We start from the raw sequence: 22264 nt of genomic DNA on the forward strand, positions 1-22264 counted from the left end.
TACACACTATAGATTACCTCACTGGTTCAAGTGCTTGGTGAAGTAGGCTCGTTTTCTGTGGCCAAAAGAAATAACAGTGATCCAAGGATGATGTTACAGAAGCGCAGTTTTTCAAACCCACAATATCAATCTTTTTCAACAGTATTTATCAACTGCCTGTCCTGTGCCAAATGCTATCCTGAGATCTGGGGACACAGCAGTGAACAGCCCTGTCCTCACAGAGTTCACATAACAGGGGAGACAACACATAAACATGTCAAGTATCGATAGGTGCTATGAAGGAAAATAAAGCAAGGTAAGGGGCAGAGTGCTTGTTCCTACACCCCAGCTGTTCTCTACAGTTACCATCTATAGTCCTCAGGTTCACAAAGGAGGAGCCACGTGTTTCTCACTTTAGAGAAAAAATAATGTACCATTTGCTTTTGTTTCTCAAAGCTCCAACACCTTTTGGGTGTTTGGGGAATACATAAACAAGGAACAAGAGTGACTGAAAATGAGAAATGATGAAGCAAAAGGAGGCTGATTCCACCCAGCAATTGATTTGCCCATAATTATTTTATTGACACTTTTTTATTGTTACAAAGGGAAAGTAAGGTGTTGAGGATGTAGAAAGGAAGGCCATGCACATGAGGGGACACAGCATCACTTTAGATCTCAGGAAGCAGTAATAAGCATCTGATGGGTCTTTGGGGAAACAGGAAAAGGGGGAAATCCAATAAAGAGAAAGACCAACTTAAGAGAGACAAAAAGAGAGGCTAAGAAATGCAAACATCTTCCTGGAACCACAGAAGAGAGGCTAAATGAGGCCATCATTTAATCTATCTTTTCAGGGATAATAAGGTCTCTGGGGAAAGAGAGGTGGGAAGAACCAATTTTTTAGAGAATTTCTAGGGTCACAGAATGAATGTGACCCTAGAAATTACAAAGCCACAGACAGAAGTGAGAAAACAGCTATGTTTAAGTTTTGGTAGGTGGGCAGAGACTAGTAATAATATCACAGGTTTGCCATTTATTGAATCACAGCTACTACATGCTGGAAACCATGCTAAACTCTTTATAGAATGATTCCTAACCAATGCAACACCCCTGCAAGGTAGGCATTATTATTATTATTCCAACCTTGCAAAGGACACTGGGGTTACAGTTTAAGTAGCTTGTTCTTGTTGCCCAGCCAGCAAGGGGCAGGGTCAGAAGAGGGACCCGAGCCTGCCAGGCTCTGAAGTCAGAGTGTTTTCACATCCCTACTTCTCCATGCTACAAATTTCACAGAGGGGCTGGGTGAGGGTGACTTGGCAAATTCCAAGCTCCCAGTGAAAGAACAATAAGGAGATTCAGGTCTGAGCAGGATATTTATAAATTTCACAGGAGAATTATTGGATCCTGCTTTCTAGAATTTCTAGGGAATGCAAGGGAGAGAAAGGATTATGGTGGGAGTTGATTTTGACTTGGGGATTTCTTGGTAGGAGGGAACTGGCAGGAGGAGTCAGGCCCTAGGGTGGGTCCTAGGCAGCAGTCCGGTAGTTGGGGTGGACCTGGGGCCTGACGTCACAGACCATGCCAAGAAGCTGGGCCAGGACACGTTCGCGGCTTCTCTGCTGGGAGCTCTGCATGCCCTGCACCTGGCGCCTTGTAGCCTGCTCCACCTCAGCTGACAGATTCCCTTGGGAGCCCATGGCCTGGGGGGTGGGAGAAAGGGTGGAAAAGAGAAACGAGAAAGCAGAAACAGAGAAAGAAGCATCCACGCATGTGGAGGGAAGGGTCCTGGAGCAAGACCAGAAAGAAAGGCCCTCTCCAAAACCACTCCCATCCGTGGAAATATCTAGACACTGAAGAGACCAACATAATGCCCTCTCCCCTAAGACCTGACATGCAGCATCACCCTACAACAGACCGTACCATCCCCACCACCTCACCACCCATGCCCATAAAACTCGGCCCTCCACCCCAAATATCATCATACTCTACAGAGACTGTGGCAATCCCCCCCACTTCCACAAGCCGTACAAGTCCTTCAAAACTCCTAGACGCTCTTACATATCACAAAGCTTGACCAATATCATGGTCTTCATCAGGTCCCCTTCAGCCCTTTACTACCTTATTTTCTTGTGGAATCACCCTGTACACACCTCACCAGATATACCGACCAACTTGCACCCTGGGGTCCCATCCCAGCCTCCCCCACGACTCACTGCCTGCTGCTTGCTCTGGAATTCCTGCTCTCTCTCTCTGCGGTATTGCTCCACTTCCATCTGTGCCTCCTCCTTTGCCTGCTTCAGACGCCGGGCCTTCCCTGGAGGCAGGAGAAAGGACTGAAAGTGGGGGTAGACCCCACACACACAAAACGTGAGAGCAGGGGTCAGTCCCTCCCAAAAAGTTAGTGCCTTCTCTCAGCCAGCCAAGAACTAGATTCTGACACCCACCCATTTCTTCCCTCCTAATAAGCGCCCCCAGCCTCCCTCCCCCCGCCCCACCAGCCTTGGGTTATCCTAAGGACTCAAATGTTTGCTGTCCTTCCACCCCCAATTTTCTCTCCAGATTCCTAAGGGAGAAATGAGGAGACTCACTCTTTCTGGCATCTGCCACCTTCTCAGCCGCCCGCTTCTCGGCTTGCAGGAGCTGCTGGATACCCTGGGACTGACTGGCCATTTCTGTCGTTACGACCGATGCCGTTTCGGAAGCTACCAAGGTACCAGATGGCTCCCCCTTTCCCCCTCCCCCCACACCGCCTCCTCCTCCTCCAGCTGTTTGCTGCAGCCTTCCACTACCCCTGGGTCTTAGTGCTCCCCTTTTCGCTCAGCCTCCTGCACCGGGTGTCTCCCCCAAACTGATCCTCCCATTGATGGCTGGTCCTCCTCTCCCACCTCTCACTCTGGCAGTACCCAGAAGAACCGCCTGGGGGCAGCAAAGACCAGGTCCAAAGCTGCCTGCTAACTTCACAGCAGGTGCAGGGCTTTCCCAGTCGGAAGGTCTAGGAATGGGGGCAGGGGCCGAGAAGAGAGGAGTATTTGAGAGAGGAGGAGGCATAGAGGGATTGAGAATGGGGTGAGGAGGTAAGGAAATTATCATGCGTGGTGTGTTGGGAATAGAGTGTGCTGGGCTTCTCTGAATTCTTCCAACTTCTTTTCCTTTTTCTCCCTCCCATTTCCATCTCCTTTTTCTACACCTTTCCCAATTCCAAATTTCTCCATTCACTTCACGTGCTTTGTCCTGCGGTTGTTTTCCTTGTCTTTTGCTCCCTGTGTTTTTCTCTTTTATGATCTGTCCCTTTCTTGATCTCACTGTGGTTTTGATTTTTCATTTTCATTGTGATTTTTATCCTGTCTTTATCTCCCCTGTTTTCTCTCTCTTCTCATTTTTTCGCCTATCACTGAACCATCTCCTCTCTCCTCCCAGTAGGGGGAAGCGGGGTTAAACCTCCAAAGAGCCCTTGCTCTTCCTTTTCCTCGCCTGTCGTCCAGTCTTCCGGTTTCAGACGGACCCTTTATCTTAAGTTCCCTAGTTTCCCCCCGGAGGCTAAGGCCAAGGAAACACCTCCCGTCCCCTCGGGGAGGAACGGCATCCGGTAACGCGCCTCAGTTCATTTCCGTCCTTTACCTGCGTCTCGGCTTGCGCCATTTCCGTCAGTCTAGAGTGTCTCCGCCCTTCCCGCCTCCCTTCCTCGGAGCGTCTTAAACACAGGCTTCGGGCCTACTGCTCCGGGGGTACTTAGGGGGCGGGGGGCAGGTCTGATGAGTAACCCCTCCCCCCAAGTCCCAGAGGGAGAAGCCTCTACATCTGTCTGTCGGGTACATTATATTCAATTTCTAGATCATTATTTGAAATTGTGACTTTTTAAAATTCAGGTTTCTATTGATAAAAATTTCCCCCATCACTCTCTATTTGTCTTTATTATATAACAAAGTCCTTTATTAAAAATTTACCTGGACTAATGAGCCTTTAAGTAATCATTTATCCTTTTCTCAAATTTCACATTAAAAAAAAAATGTGACCCCAGCTCCCCTCAAAATTGTTCTCAAACCTATCACCTGGAAAAGGGATGAGGGTTAGGACTGGCCTCATCTCTTGCTGAAAATGTAAGAAGAAATGGGGAACCAAAGGGAGAAACAGAGGGAATATCAGAGATGGAGGGGGAGGGACCATCCAAGGCTGGGGTCCTGACTGCTGCCTGTTTATCCTTCTTCCTCAGCCCAAGAGTTCCATGGCCTCCACTTCCCGACGCCAACGCCGAGAGCGTCGCTTCCGTCGTTATTTGTCTGCAGGACGGCTGGTCCGGGCCCAAGCCCTCCTCCAGCGACACCCAGGCCTTGATGTAGATGCTGGGCAGCCTCCACCACTGCACCGGGCCTGCGCCCGCCACGATGCCCCTGCCCTGTGCCTGCTTCTTCGGCTTGGGGCTGACCCTGCCCACCAGGACCGCCACGGGGACACAGCGCTGCACGCTGCTGCCCGGCAGGGCCCTGATGGTGAGTCTGCTTCATGGGGAACAAGGTCATGAGCAACTGGTGGGGTGTGAGATGAAGGCCAATGGTTGAAAAATAAGCTAGTTATTTGGTCATGGGACTTAGGGAAATAGTTGACCAAGTTGGCTTGTGGCTGTCATTTGTGCCTTTACATTACTGAGCTACCATTGTCTGAAGAGCCCAGCATTCCCGAAACAGCAACTAGTATTTAAATTACACATCTCTCTAGATTAGTAGCTACTTTGTCTCTTGACTGGTTGTTTGCGTGTAGTGTGAAAAGCAGGATAGAGGGTACTCTCTGCAGTTACATTGCCTGGGTTCAAATCCCAGCTCCACACTTAATAGCTGTGTATTCTTGGCAAGTTTCTAAACTGGCCTGATGCTTCATTTGCCCATCTGCAAAATTATATTTCATTTCATTTTATTTTATTTCTTTTTGTGGTACGCGGGCCTCTCACTGTTGTGGCCTCTCCCGTTGCGGAGCACAGGCTCCGGACGCGCAGGCTCAGTGGCCATGGCTCATGGGCCCAGCCGCTCCGCGGCATGTGGGATCTTCCCAGACCAGGGCACGAACCCATGTCCCCTGCATCGGCAGGCAGACTCTCAACCACTGCGCCACCAGGGAAGCCCTCATCTGCAAAATTAAATAACAGCAACCATTGCTGTGTGCCAGACACTTCTCACAAAGCAACTCATTTAATCCTCACAGCTACCCTATGAAGGTATAACATCATCCCCCATTTCTCAGATGAGGAAACAGCACAGAGAAGTTTAAGTACTTTGCCAAAGTCACACAGCTATTAAGAGCAAGGGTTGTATCCTAGGCAGCCTAACTAGACTGCCTATGCTCTAACCTGTGTGATCCTTTGTAGAATCATACAGTAATAATGCCTGTGTTCAAAGCACCCATGCTGTGACATATGTTTTGAGAATCAGCTGACACAGTACATAATTAGAGCACTTGGCACATGATAAACACTCTAGATACTGGCCATTGTTCCTGTGGTTATCAACAGACCCATACTCTTTCACCCACAGTTCTGAAACTCAGAAACACTCTGAGAACCAAACATTTTTCATCAGTCTGCCACCAAACTCATTTGGTAACAAAACCTAACATAAACTAAAGCTAGGCTATTTATGATGTTTTTATCCTACTGATGTCAGTATTCATATGTTTCACTGCAGAAACATTCACGTGTTTGGTTACTGGGGCTACCCAGTCTCTCCCGGGCTACATAATATACAGTGTACAGTTGTCCCTTGGTATCCGAGAGGGATTGGTTCAAGGATCCCCCTCCCAAGAGACCAAAATCCACAGATGCTCAAGTCCGTTTTATAAGATGACGTGGTATTTGCGTATAGCCTACAAACCATCTTCCTGTATACTCTAAGTCATCTCTAGATTACTTAAAATACCTAATACAATGTAAATGCTATGTAAATAGTTGCAGGCAAGCAGCAAATTTAAGTTTTGCTTTTTGGAACTTTCTGGAACTTTTTTTTCCTGAATGTTTTAGGTCTATGGTTGGTTGATTCTGCGGATGCGGAACCTGAGGATATGGAGGGCCAACTATATGTATACTTTCAGATCAACTCTATCAAATCCCCAAAATATCTGCATTCTGGAAAGCCTTTGATATTGAGGGTTTCAGATGGGGACTTGTTGATACATTAGTGGCAGCAGAGGCAGCTCTGCAGAGGTACAGCCCTCCTAGGAAAATAACAGGTGAAACCCCTTTCCCCTTTTAGAGATTTTCCTTCTATAGTAAGAACATTAGATGAAAACCTTTAGGTTGGGATGAACAACCTGAACTCAGTTTGATTGCTCTTATCATCCCCCAGCTCCCCACGAATATACAGGAACCTCACCCACATCCCCGAAACCTCCCCCATATAGTCAAAAATCCCCTTTTCTTTAATTCCCCTAACATAAGTGAGATAGGCTGCCCTGTTCAGATTTTTTTTTTTTTAAACTGAGAACAAAGAGAGGAGGTTTACAAAGCGCAGGCACCTAACTCGACAGTGGACATTGTACATGGCAACAGAGCAGAGTGCCCTGAGGCCAACTTCAGACCCCGTCCAAGCTCCAGCTCTGCCACTTACAGGCTGTGTGACAGGGACATGCAGCTTAGCCTCTATGAACCTAATTTGCTTCTCTAAAATGGAGGTTGTGGCGAGTAAGTGAGGCAAGCATTTGGCAGTTTTGATCCTCACTGGATGATAAGTATTGTTATTTTTATTCTTGTATTATTCAATTAAGGCTTTTTAAGTAACAAATGTCTCTTACAGTATGGTAAGTGCTTCCTTCATTGTACTGAATTCTAAGAAGCATGTGAGAATGACATTATGGTTCCATTTACAGATGAGGAAAGCAGGGCCTAGAAGGTTCAGGACCTTGCTGAAATCTCACCTACACTGAGGTCACTCCCAAGCCCTCTCAGGCCTTCCTTCCTCCTGGTCCCCTGCCAGCCCTACCACCAGGTGGCCTTCTAACTCCTTGGTAGAAAGGCCTGTCTCTAGAGACCACTCTGCCTTAAAATGCAGATATTTCCTTTGAACAGATGAAATGACCCAGAGTCTCCTGGGGGAGGGTAGGTTCCCTTCAGTTTCCATGTTCAAGGGATGTGCCAGTTCACGCTGAATTGGCTGGGCTGGGTTGTCACACTTAGTGAGATGCCAGTGAATGGCCACTACCTTTGAGGCTTTTGGTAACACCTCATGGGGAGGTGGTCTTAGCTGTCAGAGACCCCTGTATAAACACACCTTAGTCCAACAATAGCCATTCTCTATATACAGCAAGAATGAGTGAACATTGAGAAACGGGGTCGTTTTCTCACAGTCTTTGCAAAAAGAATAAGTCCAAAGCCAGCTTGTGTGTTTGTTTTCTTTTTTTTTTTAATGTAACATTCACTGCACCTGTGCCAGCACAGTATTAGACATTTCCTATCCTTTACCCACTTTGATCTGCTCAGTAGAAGTAGGCTGTGGCCCTGCTTTGCAGATGACTGAGCTGTCCGGTTTATGTTCTCTTTGCTTTCCAACCTTACATCCCACAGCGAGCCCACAAACCCGAGACTCCTGCTTCGTGACTCTGTCTTCAGTGACCCCAAGCATGTTTTCAACAAACATGCTTGTTCTTTTATCTGCCTCTTGCCTGTCGCCTTCCTGTCCGCCCTACTAAGTTTTCCACCTTGCTAGATTATTCTCCCTTCACAGCCCAGTGTAAGTCCCCACCTCCTCCTGGAAGCCCTTTCCAACCACCCCGCCCACTGTTACCTTTTCTTCCTGTGTCTCAGTCGTCACTTAATATAAACTTCTGCTCTGGCATTTTAAAAAAGTGTTTTGTACCAATTAGTATGAACATCTCATTAATGTAGAAGTCATGTCTCATTATGGGGAGGAGAAGAACAGTGCTTCCATCACTAAGAAGAAGTGCATTTTTACTCCACAAAGCTTTTTTTTTCACATTTATTTTTCCCAATATAAAAGTGCAACATGTTAATTAAAGAACATAAGGGAAAAGTTGATCTATACTGCTAAATTGGTGGTAAAGTTGGTGTTTCAAATCACTGGAGGGGGTGGTGGTGAACTATTTAATAAACGATACTGGACCATTTGTCTTCTCTGGAGAAAAATAGTCTTACCTTACACCTGATTTAAAAGTAAATTACAGCAGATTAAACACCTATATGTGACAGGAAATGCATGGGAGGGTTTTCCCTGGGGGGAATAAAACTTGGAAGACAGTATCAAAGAAAACTTTAGCTTTATCTATGATTTTTTTTTAAAGGATGTTGCAAAATGAAAATATATTAACATACCTTGTGGTAGGAATAGGGTTGCTTATCATACTATACTTTGTACTTTTTTCTTTTTTTTATATTTCTAGAAATATAGTAGGAAAACACACAAGGGCATAATCTTGGAGTGGAGAAAAACCTTCCTAAGAATGAAATAAAGTCAAAAACTGTAAAATGAAAATATTGATACAGATTTAACTGCAGTACAATTTTGAAAAGACAGATGGGAAAAAATATCTACAATATATGTGACACAGACACAAAGGGTTGGTATCTATACTATATAAAGAGCTCTCATATCTACACATATAATTTCCAGGGGAAAGTAGACAAAGAATATGAATATGAAATTTTTCATTAATAAAGTCATTTTTTTAATCCATCAGATGGGCAAAATTTAAAGGGTTAGGGATATTCAGCTTTGGTAAAGGACAGCACAGGCACTCATATATTCTTTTTTTTTTTAACTTTGATAATTACCTAGTTCATTTCAAGAGTAATTGAATAATATTCTTTGTCGCATATAGAAAAGGATTCCTGAAAGTGATAAAGCTGTAACCTCATCAGGCGTTCGTATATTCTTGATGACACAAACTTTTTGAAAGCAGTTTGGCAAAATTGCACATGTCGTTTGACTCAGAAATTCCACTTCTGAGAATCTACCCCACAGAAGTACTGTAAGGAGTCCACAAAGACACATCCATAAGACTGATCATTTTTGGAAGCAAAGTCTTTCTGTTGGGGGTGTGAAGATTTGTTTCATGCACACAGTGGAACACTACACAGTCATAAAAAAGAATGAGGTAGACTGTGTATACGCCTGTGGAAAATATATAAATGAGGTGTTAAAATGAAAAAAGCAAGTTGCCAAACAATATATAGTAGTATGGTCGCATAACTGAAAAGAAATTGTGCGTTATGTGTTTATATAAACCAAGAGAAGACTAGAAGGGACCACAGCAAACTGTTAACAGTGATTAACTTTATTCTTTAGTCTTTAAAAAGAAAAGAAAATTTCACATTAATTATGTCCCTTTCACATTAAAATATCAGCTAAGGTTGAAGGAAAGCCACCCATAGTCTACCACCCAGAGACTAGAATGTTTACGTATTTCCATCCAGTCTACCTTTTTCAAGCATGGGGTTTGGTCTCTTTTTCACAGAGCTGTGATTGGATCCTATGTACAGTTTTGCAGCCAGCTTTTTCCACACACAAACATAATTTTTAGTGGCTATTTAATATTCTGTACCAGATTTTACTCATGATGTTTTATAGTTGGAGGCCTTACCCCTTAAAACCTGTGAATTTAAAAACCTTCCACCCTCACACCTGCTGTGAGCCCTGGTGGGATATAAGCCGTTGAAAGACAAGACCAGGTACTTGCTGGGAGGGACAAGTTGGGAGGGCTTGTGACAGGTCACGTCAGTACTAAAGAGAAGCACCCCCACCCCTCCTTTTGATGTGGTTTGGGTTGGGTGACGCTCAGGTGTGCCAGGAGATGGGTGGGGGCAGTGGACCTTGGCCAGCCAAGGCTGGACCCTTCTATCTTCTGCTTTCCTGGCAGTGACAGGACAACCCTTCCTCTCTCTCATCCTTTTGCCAGGTAGCCAGTATGTTCTAGCACCACTGAATAAAGATCTAAAGACTGCCGGCCCACTTCTTCCTGCCGTAGGGAGAGAAACTAGGTCCACAGGAAGGGAGGGTGCCTCACTCATCTTCCTCTGTCCTGAGAGTGCAGAGGTGGTTGGCGACCATGGCAGGTGGCAGGCTGGCCAGGCGTAGGGTGCCGGGTGGGCAGTGAGGAGAGCAGCGTGGCACTCAGCTGATGCGTTGAGGTCAGGGCTCAGGAAGAGGGGAGCTCAGGAATGTCAGTCCCTCTCCTATTTTCCCCCAGCCTCCTGTCAGCCAGGCCCTGAGTGGAACCCTCTATCTCAGCCCCGTTCCCCTGCCCTAGGTCAGCAGTCATTTGGAAAGAGTTTGCTCTGCTGCTGGGAACATTTCTATGGCTCAAATTCATTACTGGGCTGGACTCTCTACCTCTCCGTCCCCCTCCCAGCATCCCCTGGCTAAGGCTGGCTGAGAGAAATGCCCCTGAAAATATTTATCTTATGCAGCTTATTGAAAAGTGATATAAAGAAAAGTATTAAGTATTTGTATATTTAGAATGGTATAAATCAGGGTGTGCAGGTATTTTCCCAGTCTGGAGAACATAGTTTTGGGTGAGAAACACAATGAGAGGCATAAAGTGACAATATTTTCAAGCCAAAAATGGAATATATAGTCAAAGTGTTTTGACATTACCCTAGGTGGCTGGAGGCAGACCAGAAAATGTCATTGACATAGTAGAGCTCCCAGGACACTAAATTAGTTTGTGAAGACGCAGGTCGGTATATTTTAAACTACCACACTTACCACGCATGTGGTTAAGTATCAGTAAATATTTGTCAGTGATGGTGATTTCCTAGCACCCAGAAAGCATCTATGTGGGCAACCCTTCCATTGCTCTAAGACCAAGAGAGTGGGCTTCCCTGGTGGCGCAGTGGTTGAGAATCTGCCTGCCAATGCAGGGGACACGGGTTCGAGCCCTGGTCTGGGAAGATCCCACATGCCGTGGAGCAACTGGGCCTGTGAGCCACAGCTACTGAGCCTGCGCGTCTGGAGCCTGTGCTCTGCAACAAGAGAGGCCGCGATAGTGAGAGGCCTGTGCACCGCAATGAAGAGTGGCCCCCGCTTGCCACAACTAGAGAAAGCCCTCGCACAGAAATGAAGACCCAACCCAGCCAAAATTAAATAAATAAATAAATAAATAAATAAATAAATAAATAAATAAGCCAAGCATTTGAAGCCCTTTAAAAAAAAAATAAAATAAAAAAATAAGACCAAGAGAGTAAGTAACCTGTAGGATTCAAGATGGCGGCCCTACCAAGGAGTGAGAGTTCCAGCTAACTTTTGCTCACTGCTCTCCCACAAACAGCCTACACGGATTTCTTCCTGCCACTGCTGAGTCGCTGTCCCTCTGCCATGGGAATAAAGAATAAGGATGGGGAGACCCCAGGGCAAATTCTGGGCTGGGGACCCCCCTGGGATTCTGCCGAGGAGGAGGAAGAAGATGAGGCCTCTAAGGAGCGGGAATGGAGCCAGAAGCTGCAGGGAGAGCTGGAGGACGAGTGGCAGGAGGTCATCGGGAGGTTTGAAGGTAAGAATCCATTTCCATCCACAGCCGCCCTTCTTCCTCACTGGCTGCTTTTCCTACACCCACTCCACGAATGCTCCCACTGGCTTCCTATGGTCCCTTCTTCTGTGCTGCCCCACCTCTCTTGCCTGTCACCTTCTCATGGCCTCCCTGCGACCACCACCTCCCACCCTCCCAAACAGATGATGCTTCCCATGAGACCCAGGAACCCGAGTCCTTCTCAGCCTGGTCAGATCGCATGGCCCGGGAACATGCCCAGAAGCGCCAGCAGCAGCGCGAGGCAGAGGGAGCCTGCCGACCCCCACGGGCTGAGGGCTCGGGTCAGAGCTGGCGGCAGCAGCAGGAGGAGCAGCGGCTCTTCCAAGAGCGAGCCCGGGCCAAGGAGGAAGAACTGCGTGAGAGCCGAGCCAGGAGGGCACCGGAGGCTCCCGGGGATCGAGTGCTGGAGCCAGCCAGGGCCGGGCCCAGGGCAGAGCACCCCAGAGGAGCGGGGAGGGGCAGACTCTGGCGCTTCGGTGATGTGCCCTGGCCCTGCCCTGGCGGAGGAGACCCAGAAGCCATGGCTGCAGCCCTGGTGGCCAGGGGCCCTCCCTTGGAGGAGCAGGGGGCCCTGAGGAGGTATTTGAGGGTCCAGCAGGTCCGCTGGCACCCCGACCGCTTCCTGCAACGATTCCGAAGCCAGATTGAGACCTGGGAGCTGGGCCGAGTGATGGGAGCTGTGACAGCCCTTTCTCAGGCCCTGAATCGCCATGCGGAGGCCCTCAAGTGACCCCAGGGAAAGAGCAAGAAACTGCAGGAAGTGCAGGGAAGTAAGAAGGGTAAGGTCAGGAGACCGGTGCTGAACGGCAGAGGATGTGGGGCGGGAGCAGAACTTGTAATGAGCAGGGGTGGGGGGATGCGGGCCACCACCACTGCTCCTTGACTCTGCCATTTCCTAATAAGACCTGGTTCCACATCTCACTCCCGGTGTCTCCTCTGCCTTTGTCCATCACTGTGGTTTTCATCACCCATAACATCTCCTTTCTCACTCCACCTGCCCAAACCCACAGCTCCTGCACACCTGCACCATGCACGCACACCCTAACTCGTGCCCTCAGCTGGAGACTAGGAGCCCCCTGCTTGCCTGCCCACCCGCCCACCAGGGCGGCCCTAAGAAGGCCCAGCTTGCCCTCCAGTCTCTCCACTCCCTACACTGGGCTCCTCTCCACTCTTCAGTCAGCGGTTGGAGAAATAGATGTGAACAGACGCGAAAAGGGGAACAAAACCAGTTTCCCTCCCCTCCCCAGCCAGAACCACATCCTCCTCCCCACTTAACACCCCCTTCCCCCAACACAGGGCTTTCCCTCTGCTGAGTCACTGAATGATGTGAATTGGGGGCAGCTGGAGCTGGGGGACCATAAGGAGGCTGTGGGAGGTTGGGGGATAGAAGCAGAAAGGATGGAGGAAGAGCCTATGGGGCAGTGGAATTTCGGTTGCTAAAATTAGGAGCAGGGGAAGGAGGCGGAAAGGGCCAAATTATGTAACCTGGGTTGTCTGTTCTTGGGCAACCAGGGATCCACCCCTGAGGCCATCCCTCGCCTCTAGCTTCTCAGTCCCGTCTCTCGTCCTCTAGGGCCCCGATTCTCTGCTCCCTCCATCGAGCTTCTGCCCCCATTCCAAACCTGGGCTTCATCTCTGGGCAGCCCAGTCTTGGCCTTCCAGATAAACATCCCCTTTTCCTGAGGTTGAGGAAAGGGCCTGGAGGGTAGAGGGAGAGGGTCCAGGATTCGCAGGGCGTGGGGTGGAGGACACCCTCCCTTCCACTCTTCATACTCAGTCCCCACTTCAGCTCCCGGGAACTGGGGTAGGGAGTTTGCAGACAGCACCAGACCCCACGTCACCAGCAGGACACAGCAGGAACTCAGCAAAGAGAAAGGGCAGGACTAAGGAGAGTACAGGCATGCGCTGGCACGTGCACAGTCTGCATGTTGTCTGCATCAGAGAATCATGAATCAGAACTTATTTTTCAGGTTTGGAATGGAATGCCGGTCTACACAGGAGAATCCCAGGAGTGGAAGTGGAGGGCAAGAGGTGACAGGGAGGGGAAGCTTCTGGAAGCATGGAAACATGGGGCGGGTGTGAGACCCTTGAAGAAGACAGAGAGCCAAAAGGCCCCAGGTCTCCGAGGGACCAGGCGGATGTTCAGGGGGCAGGAGGAGGAAGGGCTGGTGAGAAAGATCCTGTGAGAGGAAGCTGCTGTGATTCAGAGAAGAGACTGCGAGCTGTGAGCAACCCAGGCGTCCGGTTCCTCTCACAGGCCAGAGATTTCGGAAGTGGCATGCAAAGAGCTCAGGTTGGGAGTGGAGGCGGGGTTGGGGTTAGGACCCCTAAGCTGGGGGTTGAGAGGTAAGCAACAGAAAACTTTGGTGTCCAAATTTGTTCCTTCATCCAGCAGACTTTTGTCTGGTTTTTGAGCACATCATTTGCCCTTCTGCCAAGAGTCACATAAAACTAAAGCAAAACAAGCCCTGATACCTGGCCCCCCAGACCTCCCTCTTCTCAACGTCTCTCCCTGGTGTCTGGCCCCCAGCCCTGTTGGGGGTTCCCCTGAGATGAGGGCTGTTCACTTTCTCTGACCACACGGTTTCCGCTTCTGTGTCTCTAATTTCCTAGGCTGATAAAAATACTGAACCCTAGAGGCCCTGGCTTCCTCTGACCCCCTGGGGCCAGGCGGCAGGCATCCTGTCCTCCATGGTGGGGGTGGGGAGGAGGAACCAGGGATCCCCAAGGGGTGACTCAGTGCCTACCATGAAACACTGGGGAGGTAGGAGTGTGCATATCTCGCTCTCTAGACCTGGAAAGAGGAATCACTTCTCAGAGGAGGATGCGTTGGGGTTCAGTTAGAGAAATGGGATTGGGAATGAGACCGGTGAGATTGAAGAGGGTCAGTTGGGGGATCGGGTTGGGGCAGGTTTGGATTAAGTTAGGAGAAGGGTCTGGGAGGGACTCTCTTCAGTGCAGTTCAGCTGAGCATCAAATAGCCCAAAGATAAATGCAAACTCTGTTTCAAGTTTGCCATCCGATAGGGGAGGCAGGCCCATACCTAATCAACTGATTCAAGGCATGCTGAGTAAAAACGAGTAAGGTACAGTGGATGTGCAAAAAGGGGAAGGGGAGGTGGATTCCGGCTGAAAGCACCCGGGGGTCTCTGAGGGAGAAGAAGGCATTTGACGAACGGGTAGGATTTCTGTGGGAGGGGGAGTGGAAGGGCCCCAGAGAGGAGTGAAACAGCTTGAGCAGAGGCCAGGAGTCAGAAAACAGGAAAGACAAGTGTCCTGAGGTAGAGGAAGCACAGGTGTGAGGGAGCATGTGCTGAAGAAAGGACACAGAATGTCCAGGTGAGGGATTTGGACCTTATCTGTGGGCAGTGGCACTGCGACAGCTGTGAAGAAGAGGGAGTACAGGGCAGTGCTGCAGGTGTACAGACAAGGAATAAAAGTAACTGCCATTCGGGGGGCCGCATACTATGTGTTAACCATGTCAAGCCCTTTTCCTAATGTCAGAATCCTGCCAGCAACTGTCCTCCATTATACAGATGAGGAAACTGAGGCTCACAAGTGTACCATAGCTTGCTTAAGGTCACACAGCTCAAAAGTAGTGGAATTAGCATCAAACGCATTTTACTCCAAAACTTGTGTACTTTCTACTTAGGTCCCAATAACTCCAAGTGGCGTTAAAGGAAGGAACAGATTTTATAAACTGACAGGGATAAGTCGTTAGGTCATGCCAACTGATTGGATGGTGGGAGTGAGGGAAGAGGAGTCTTAGATGACTCCCAGTTTTGAGCCAAGGGCATAGGAAAGGCGATGATACCCTAAACCAAGGAGGTGTGTGGCTAAGGGGAAAATGAGTTAATTTCAGACATACAGTCAAATTTTTATTAAGCACCTGAAAGAAGCAGGGTGCTCTGCTAGGCAATGGATATAAATGATATAAAGTCACTGCCCTCATAGGGCTTGCAGTCTAACGAAACAACATACAGACAAGGACCAACTACACGTGATGACAGGAGGTGCACCTGCTTAGAGTAATAAAGTACTCAAGAAAGTCCTGCGGAGTTTGAGGTGTTAGCATGACACTCAGGTGGAGATTTCCAGTGAGCAGGTCTGGAGCCCGACAGAAAAGTTGGGGCTGCTGGAGGCATAGGTTTGGGCATCATTGCTTTTCCAGTAGAGGTGGAGCCTCTGAGTGGACAGGATCCCCAAAAGAGGGTGACCAGAAGAGGCTTGAGGATGATCAAAGGAAGAGGAACCAATAAAGGAGAGAGGTTGGGGGAGCAGTCAGAGAAGTAGGGCAAGGGAGAGGTATGCCAAGCAGAGACTGGGCGGCCACATCTGGTGCTTCAAAGAAGTCTAGTAGGTGAGAGTTCAAAAGATCCTTTGGGTTCAGGAGCTAGATGATTACAGATTTTGAGAAAACAGTTTCCACTTACCAGAGGCACAGAAATCGCTTTACGTAGGTTAAGGAATGAGTGGGAGGTGAGGAAAAGGAGGTGGTGAGTACAAAGGCATAGAATGGTGAATACTGAAGGTAACAGTATCATCTCTAGCTCAACCCACGAATTTTACAGTGAGGAAAATTTTACCAGTTCCCGAAAAAGTGGTTAGTTAGGGGGCTAGTCTCTTTTGAGACATCACACAGAAAAGGAGGGTGAGAGGTGGATGGACATTTAAGGGAGAAAGTCCAGGGAAGGCTTTTTATTTTCAAGAAATAAAGTTGAGTATGTAAAATGAAGGCGAATGAAAAGAGAAAGATACTGAAGACAAAAGAAAGGCGGGAAAGAGTATGGTAAACATGGGCAAGTGGGAGAGAGTACAAAGAATCAGCCTTGGACGGGAGAAAGAGTCCTCTGAATCAAGAAGAAAGGAAAAAGGAAACAAAGTGAAGGGAAAAGAAAGCAGTAAAGAGATCCACCTTGGATGGCCTTAAGTTCAATAAAAAGATGATAGCATCACCAACTGGGAGTAAAGAGGGGAGGAGGCGTGGAGATTTAGAACATCACCTGCAGGAGAAGAACAAGGGAATCAACAAAGATTAGGGATCACTGAGGGCTTTCTGAGGTTAGATGGTCAGGATTAGTCGTAGGCCTCTTATGAGGGCATGACTCTCCTGCAATGCTTGGCAGCCTAGGAAAAAGACCCAAGAATGAGACCATTGAGTTTACCCAAATCAAGTTTTTCAAGATTTTCTTGATAGAATATCAGGAAGGGAATGAGAGATGAAGAAAAACTTATCTAGATATACAAGTTGTTAAGCACATGGTAGAGATGTTGGTGGAGAAGATTGTGCTGTGAAGACCAGAAGAACGTGGAAAATGCAAAAGGCATGGACTTCGAGAGAGGAGGAGGTTATCAATGATGCAGAGGGGAGAGAGGAGAACAGTGGCCTCTCTTCTGCCCCCCCCTGCTCCTAGTGATGGGTGTGGAAGAAACAGCAGCCTTCACCAAAGACAGAAGGAACTTTATTAGGGAAAAGCCAGGTTTCAAAGTACCAGAGGAACTTGCTTTCAAAAGTGAAATAGAGGATTTGAGGAGTTCCATAGAATACTGTGAAATGGATTGGTAGAAACATCCTTTGTTGGGTAGGGAATCGGATCCAGGGAGGTTAAATCCCAGTGAGAGTTCAGAAGGAAACTAAGTCTGGAGGATTTTGCTTCCGGAAGCAAGAGGCTGCTGCTTCTGGAATTTAGGATGGGAGCTACACTGCATTTATCCTGAGGGAAAACAAACACTTTGAAGGCATCTTAGGGGGATGCGTAAGGTAAGGTATCTCTTCCAATTCCATGGCTTTCTTCGTGCCAACAGTTCCCATTGTTGACTCTCTAGTTCTCACATTGCCTCTGAAATCTAGACTCATATATACGACTGCCAAGTGACATTTCTGGGCAAGGCTTGAATATTATCCAAGACTTGGATGTCTGTCCAATAGGTTTAAACTTAAATCCAAAATTGAACTTCTGGTTCTCCCATCCCATCAGAATCCTGCTTCTCTCCCAGTCTCCCCGTCTTCTACCCCACCACCATCCATCCAATCCATCATCTGGTCCTGTCAATTCTACCCGTGAAATATATCCCAATATATCCCAAATTTGTCTACTTCTCTCCATCTTCATGGTGGCCACCATCTTCTCCCCAGGATTACTGCAGTTGCCTCCTAACTGGCGTCTCTGCTTGCAATGTTACCCACTACAGTCTAGCCTAAACACAGGAGCCACAATGATCTTTTAAAAATGTAAATCCGGGCTTCCCTGGTGGCGCAGTGGTTGAGAGTCCGCCTGGCGATGCAGGGGACACGGGTTCGTGCCCCGGTCCGGGAAGATCCCACATGCCGCGGAGCGGCTGCGCCTGTGAGCCATGGCCGCTGAGCCTGCGCGTCTGGAGCCTGTTGTTCCGCAATGGGAGAGGCCACAACAGTGAGAGGCCCACGTACGCAAAAAAAAAAAAAAAAAAAAAAAAAAAAAAATGTAAATCCAATCACCTCTACCTCAGACCTCCCTCCCTCCTCCCCCCACACCCACGCAACATGTGCACACCCTGACACCCTCCAGAGCTTCCCATGGTTGAGTAAAATTCAGGTGCTTTACTCGTCCTTGCAGGTCCCTGCATGATCGGGCCCCTGCCCCTGCTCCCTGACCTCATCTCCCACCTCTCTCCCACCCTCTCTGCTCCAGCCACACTGGCCTCCTTTCTGTTCCTCAACACCCCCAGCTCATTTCCACCTTCCGGCCTTCGCAGTAGCTGTTCCCTTTACGTGGAATGATTCTCCCCCAGACCTTCACTTGGCCACTCTTGTCATTTGGGTCTCAGCTTAAAATGCCATTTACTCAGAAAGGACTTTCCTGACCACTGTGTCTAAAGTAGTTCCCTGCCACTCTTACCACATGGCCCTGTCTTATTTCCTCATAGCCCTACTAACTGCCTTCTTCTTCAGTGTGTTTCTTTTCTGCCTTGCCTCACTAGAGTGGAAGCTCCACAAGTGCAGGTACCTTGTCTGTCTATCCCTACTGCCTGGAACAGTGCCCAGCACATAGTAAGCTCCCAATAAAGACTTGTTAAATGGAGGCATGGATGAATAATGGGGAAAAGCAGGATAAAGCTCAACTTTAGGTTTGTGGTTCAAGTTGAACTTACATTTAGAGTCAGGTTTAACTATAGGGTTAAGAATGGGGATGAGTTAGTTCCAAGATTAGCTCTAGAAACAGGGCTGGGTTAGTTTAGAGGATAAGTTTATTTGGGGGTTCATTTATTGAGATGTTTAGATTTGAGGTTAGGGTTGAGTTTGAGTTGTGATTTGGGTTGAGGTTAAATATGGGTTAGGATCAAAGTTGATATGTAATCCCACTTCAGGTTTTGAGGCTAGGTTCAAGTTTGAGACTATTGTCATTTCAGCCTTATCTGGAGGGCTCAGAGATTTCACTAGTTTCTCCACAGACACCACTGTAGAAACTGTATATCCCTCGGTTTGGAGCACAAGACTCCAGTCATCACCCCTCCCACTCAGGGAAAGCCCCAAACCAACTGCTGGCCTCCTCAAGAAAGAAACTGAATTTCACACAACCTCCAAAACTGAGATTGAAACCAAGATTGGCCCATCTCAAGGAGCATCCTTCAGCACATCGCAAATGCCTGTGACACGGAGCTTCGACCCAATTCTCACCCTTCATTCCTCTCTGTCTCTCATGTCCCCCCATCACTTGTCCTCACCTTCCCCTTTTTTTTCTTCAATGCCCCAGTCTCTCTCTGACCGAAGTTTCTCCGTTTCTCTCTATTTCTCACCGTTAATTGCAGCACCATTTTACATTTTAATATAGCTGAGTTCTCCTAGTCCATGGGCTCCTACCATTGGAGAGGCAGAAAGAGACAGCAGGAAGAAAAAGGGACTCCAGAGAATGAGGGACACAGAGGAAAGGAAAGGAGCAGGGACCAAGAGGTAGGCCAACAGTGACACAAGACACAGTGAGGTTAAAAGAAACAAGATGAAGCCAAGATAGAGACCAAGGTATTTAAAAGAGGCATCTGTGGCTACCCTTCTTCCGCCATCACGTCTGGTCAGCCACCAAGACCTGTAGATTTTGCCTAGAAACTCTCCTCCTCTTCGTTCTCCTGCTACTGCCTCGATTTAAATGCAGGCTCTTGGGCTTCCCTGGTGGCGCAGTGGTTAAGAGTCCGCCTGCCGATGCAGGGGACACGTGTTCGTGCCCCGGTCCAGCGCGGAGCGGCTGGGCCCGTGAGCCATGGCCGCTGAGCCTGCGCGTCTGGAGCCTGTGCTCCACAACGGGAGAGGCCACAACAGTGAGAGGCCCGCGTACAGCAAAAAAAAAAAAAAAAAAGTTAAATGCAGGCTCTTGTCACCTCCTTGCTGAGTTGTTGCAAACCCCCCTAACTGTTCTCCACACTTCTGGTTTCCCCTGCAGACCCCAACTCCCATTTCTCAATTCATTCTTAATGTAGCATCCAGACTCATGTTTTAAATATACCAATCTGGGTGGGTCCCTCTCTCACTCAAAACTTTTGGTAGCTCCCCATCACAATTACAATGAAATCCAAACCTCTTTTCTTGGTTTTAAACCCCTCAGGATGTGGTCTCAGCTTACCTCCCAAGCCTCATCTCTGTTCCTTTTATGTGTACTCACTTGCACAGGTTAGTGCACTTCATACTCTCTTTTACCTCCAGTCTTTGCACCTTCTATTCCCTCTATCAGGAATGCCCTTCACCATCTTTGCCTTGATACTAATGCCTGAATCACCTCTCCCCCAGGCCAAGTCTGATGGCTTTACTGTGGGCTGCCATAAGCCCACTGTCACGGAACCCACACTAGTCTTTGAGCTCCCAGAGGTCAGGACGCTCAGTAAATGTTTGTGAAATAGAGAGGAAGCTAAAGAGATGGAATGAAGGAATTCCCTGGTGGTCCAGTGGTTAGGACACCGCACTTTCATTGCCGTGGCCCGGGTTCAATCCCTGGTCAGGAAACTAAGATCCTGCAAGCCACGAGGCACAGCCAAGAAAACCCAAAGAGATGGAATGAAAAGAAGTAATAGGTTAGACTAGGAAGGCATGAAAGGCAAAGTTGCAGGGCCTCAAGTAGCAGGGAGGAAAACAGAACTAGCTGATGCACACCCTGAATATCACTTACGTGCCACAGGACACCAAGACACCTCAGGAACTTTCTGCCCAGTGCAACAGAGGGAGGGCTTTAGTTTCCATCACCACCATCCTCAGCCCCAGCCCCTCCGAAAACCTCCAAATGAAAGCATAACAAGCTAGTAAGAGGAATAATAATATTTGAGGGGCCAAGTGTTATTTTCTCAATCTCATGAAATGTGACTAAAATCATCTTTAGAAACCTTGCTTTTTTTTTTTTAACCTGCAACCTGCAAGCTAAGTGAAAACTCCCTCATGTTCAAGAACATTCATATCAACATTTTTCATACTAGCCAAAAACTAGAAACGAACCAAATGCCCATTAACAGAAAAATAGATAAGTAAATTAGAGTATATTCACACAACATCACATCACAATGAAATAAAAATCACTGATACACACAACAATATACATGAATCTCACAAACATAACGTCGAGAGAAAGAAGCCAAACACAGATGAGTAGAGTCTGTGTGATTTCATGTGTATGAGGCTCAGAAGCTGGAAGAACTAATCTATAGTTGTAGAGGTCAGAAAGTGGTTGGTTATCTTTGGAAGGTATGAACTGGGAGGGGGCACAAGAGAACCCTCTGGGGACCTAAAACTATGTTGAACTGGATGGTGGCTACATGGCTATAAACAGATGGAAAAGTTCATCAGGCTATCCCCTTAGGAGAAGTGCACCTCACTGTACCTGAGTTCTGCATCAATAGAAGGGGGAAATCCTTAATGATTTTACAACAGTGTATTGGCTTTACAAGTGCAGCTGCAAGACAAGTCCCTTTGCTGTCCCCACTCCGCCCTAGGTCACCACCCTTAAGCTCCACCTGTGTGGAATTCTGAAGCATCCCCTGTAGAGAACTTTAGCAATTGCCACATTCCTTGATCCTGGAATGTGTTTGTTTGGGGTTATATAAATCTGATCTGTGGAGCCCACCTGAGGTTGGGATGAGGTGGAGGGCATCCTTCAGCAGTGAGACAAGACCTCATCATACGTGAGTTCATGGCTCATCGTGAGCTGAATCTTCCAAACCAGAACACTTTTGAGAGTAAAAGGGGGTCCATGAATATTTCTACCAGGACAACAGGCATAACCCAGGATGTACCAGGCAGGAGGGAATATAATGGAACTTTTGATATGAAACCTTCCAGGCAAACTGGAAAATACACACACTGGGACAAGTGTGACTTGAGTCTCTGGGACAAGGACAGGGGTGCAAGAGGAGGAAATGTGCACAGAGAGAAGCCTGTAACCAGCCAAGGGTGCAGAGGTGTTATACATAATCGCTCTTCAGGGAACCGGGCCTCCAGCCCACGCCCCAGCTGCTCCCCTTCTCCTCGTCCTCTGAATTTACTGTCCCTTCTCTGGAACTCCTAAGCCTGACCCCCGCTCCCTGGCCCTCCCAGCCCACGGTTCCCCTGACCCCACTCCCTTTCCCAGAACTCAGTCGTCTGAGCCCCCAGCCTGCGGTTCTCTCCTAGGCCTCAGCCTTTCCTGCCTTCGACTGAAACAGCAGCATCTTCTAAGCCCTGGGGGCTTCCCCGGGCCCCAGCCCCGGCCTAGAACCCGCCCGCTGCCTGCCACGCTGCCACTGCCGCTTCCTCTATAAAGGGACCCAGGCGTCCC

The 22264-nt window shown here is 48.1% G+C and overlaps 2 protein-coding genes across 4 annotated transcripts; one reads left to right on the forward strand and one right to left on the reverse strand.

The window, feature by feature from the left end:
- Positions 1 to 1143: 1143 nt before the first annotated feature.
- ATP6V1G2 (ATPase H+ transporting V1 subunit G2) lies at positions 1144 to 2646 on the reverse strand (the record flags this gene model as incomplete). 2 transcript variants are annotated; one of them, XM_079934372.1, is made up of 3 exons in its annotated part: positions 1144 to 1676; positions 2190 to 2290; positions 2565 to 2646. In XM_079934372.1, the coding sequence occupies 3 exons, from the start codon at positions 2644 to 2646 to the stop codon at positions 1503 to 1505; spliced, it is 357 nt and encodes a 118-aa protein (XP_079790498.1). In that variant the 3' UTR covers positions 1144 to 1502. The 2 variants fall into 2 exon arrangements, with proteins under 2 accessions (XP_079790498.1, XP_079790499.1); XM_079934373.1 differs by lacking the exon at positions 2190 to 2290 and having other exon boundaries at positions 1144 to 1648.
- A 974-nt stretch (positions 2647 to 3620) lies between these two features.
- On the forward strand, positions 3621 to 14120 carry NFKBIL1 (NFKB inhibitor like 1). 2 transcript variants are annotated; one of them, XM_079934370.1, is made up of 4 exons: positions 3621 to 3785; positions 4187 to 4463; positions 11239 to 11460; positions 11640 to 14120. In XM_079934370.1, exons 1-4 carry the CDS (start codon positions 3729 to 3731, stop codon positions 12224 to 12226), a joined length of 1143 nt encoding a protein of 380 aa, XP_079790496.1. In that variant the 5' UTR covers positions 3621 to 3728; the 3' UTR covers positions 12227 to 14120. The 2 variants fall into 2 exon arrangements, with proteins under 2 accessions (XP_079790496.1, XP_079790497.1); XM_079934371.1 differs by lacking the exon at positions 3621 to 3785 and adding an exon at positions 4049 to 4073.
- The last annotated feature ends 8144 nt before the right edge of the window (positions 14121 to 22264 follow it).

This window comes from Stenella coeruleoalba (assembly GCF_951394435.1).
Source record: "Stenella coeruleoalba genome assembly, chromosome: 10".
Taxonomy (NCBI): Eukaryota; Metazoa; Chordata; class Mammalia; order Artiodactyla; family Delphinidae; genus Stenella; species Stenella coeruleoalba.

Excerpts from the sequence above, each read along its gene's own strand:
- NFKBIL1 (XM_079934370.1), top strand. The coding sequence starts at position 3,729 with ATGAGTAACCCCTCCCCCCAAGTCCCAGAGGGAGAAGCCTCTACATCT. Across the intron at positions 4,464-11,238 it reads TGCCCGGCAGGGCCCTGATG|CCTACACGGATTTCTTCCTG; the intron begins GTGAGTCTGCTT and ends TCCCACAAACAG. Across the intron at positions 11,461-11,639 it reads GGTCATCGGGAGGTTTGAAG|ATGATGCTTCCCATGAGACC; the intron begins GTAAGAATCCAT and ends CCTCCCAAACAG.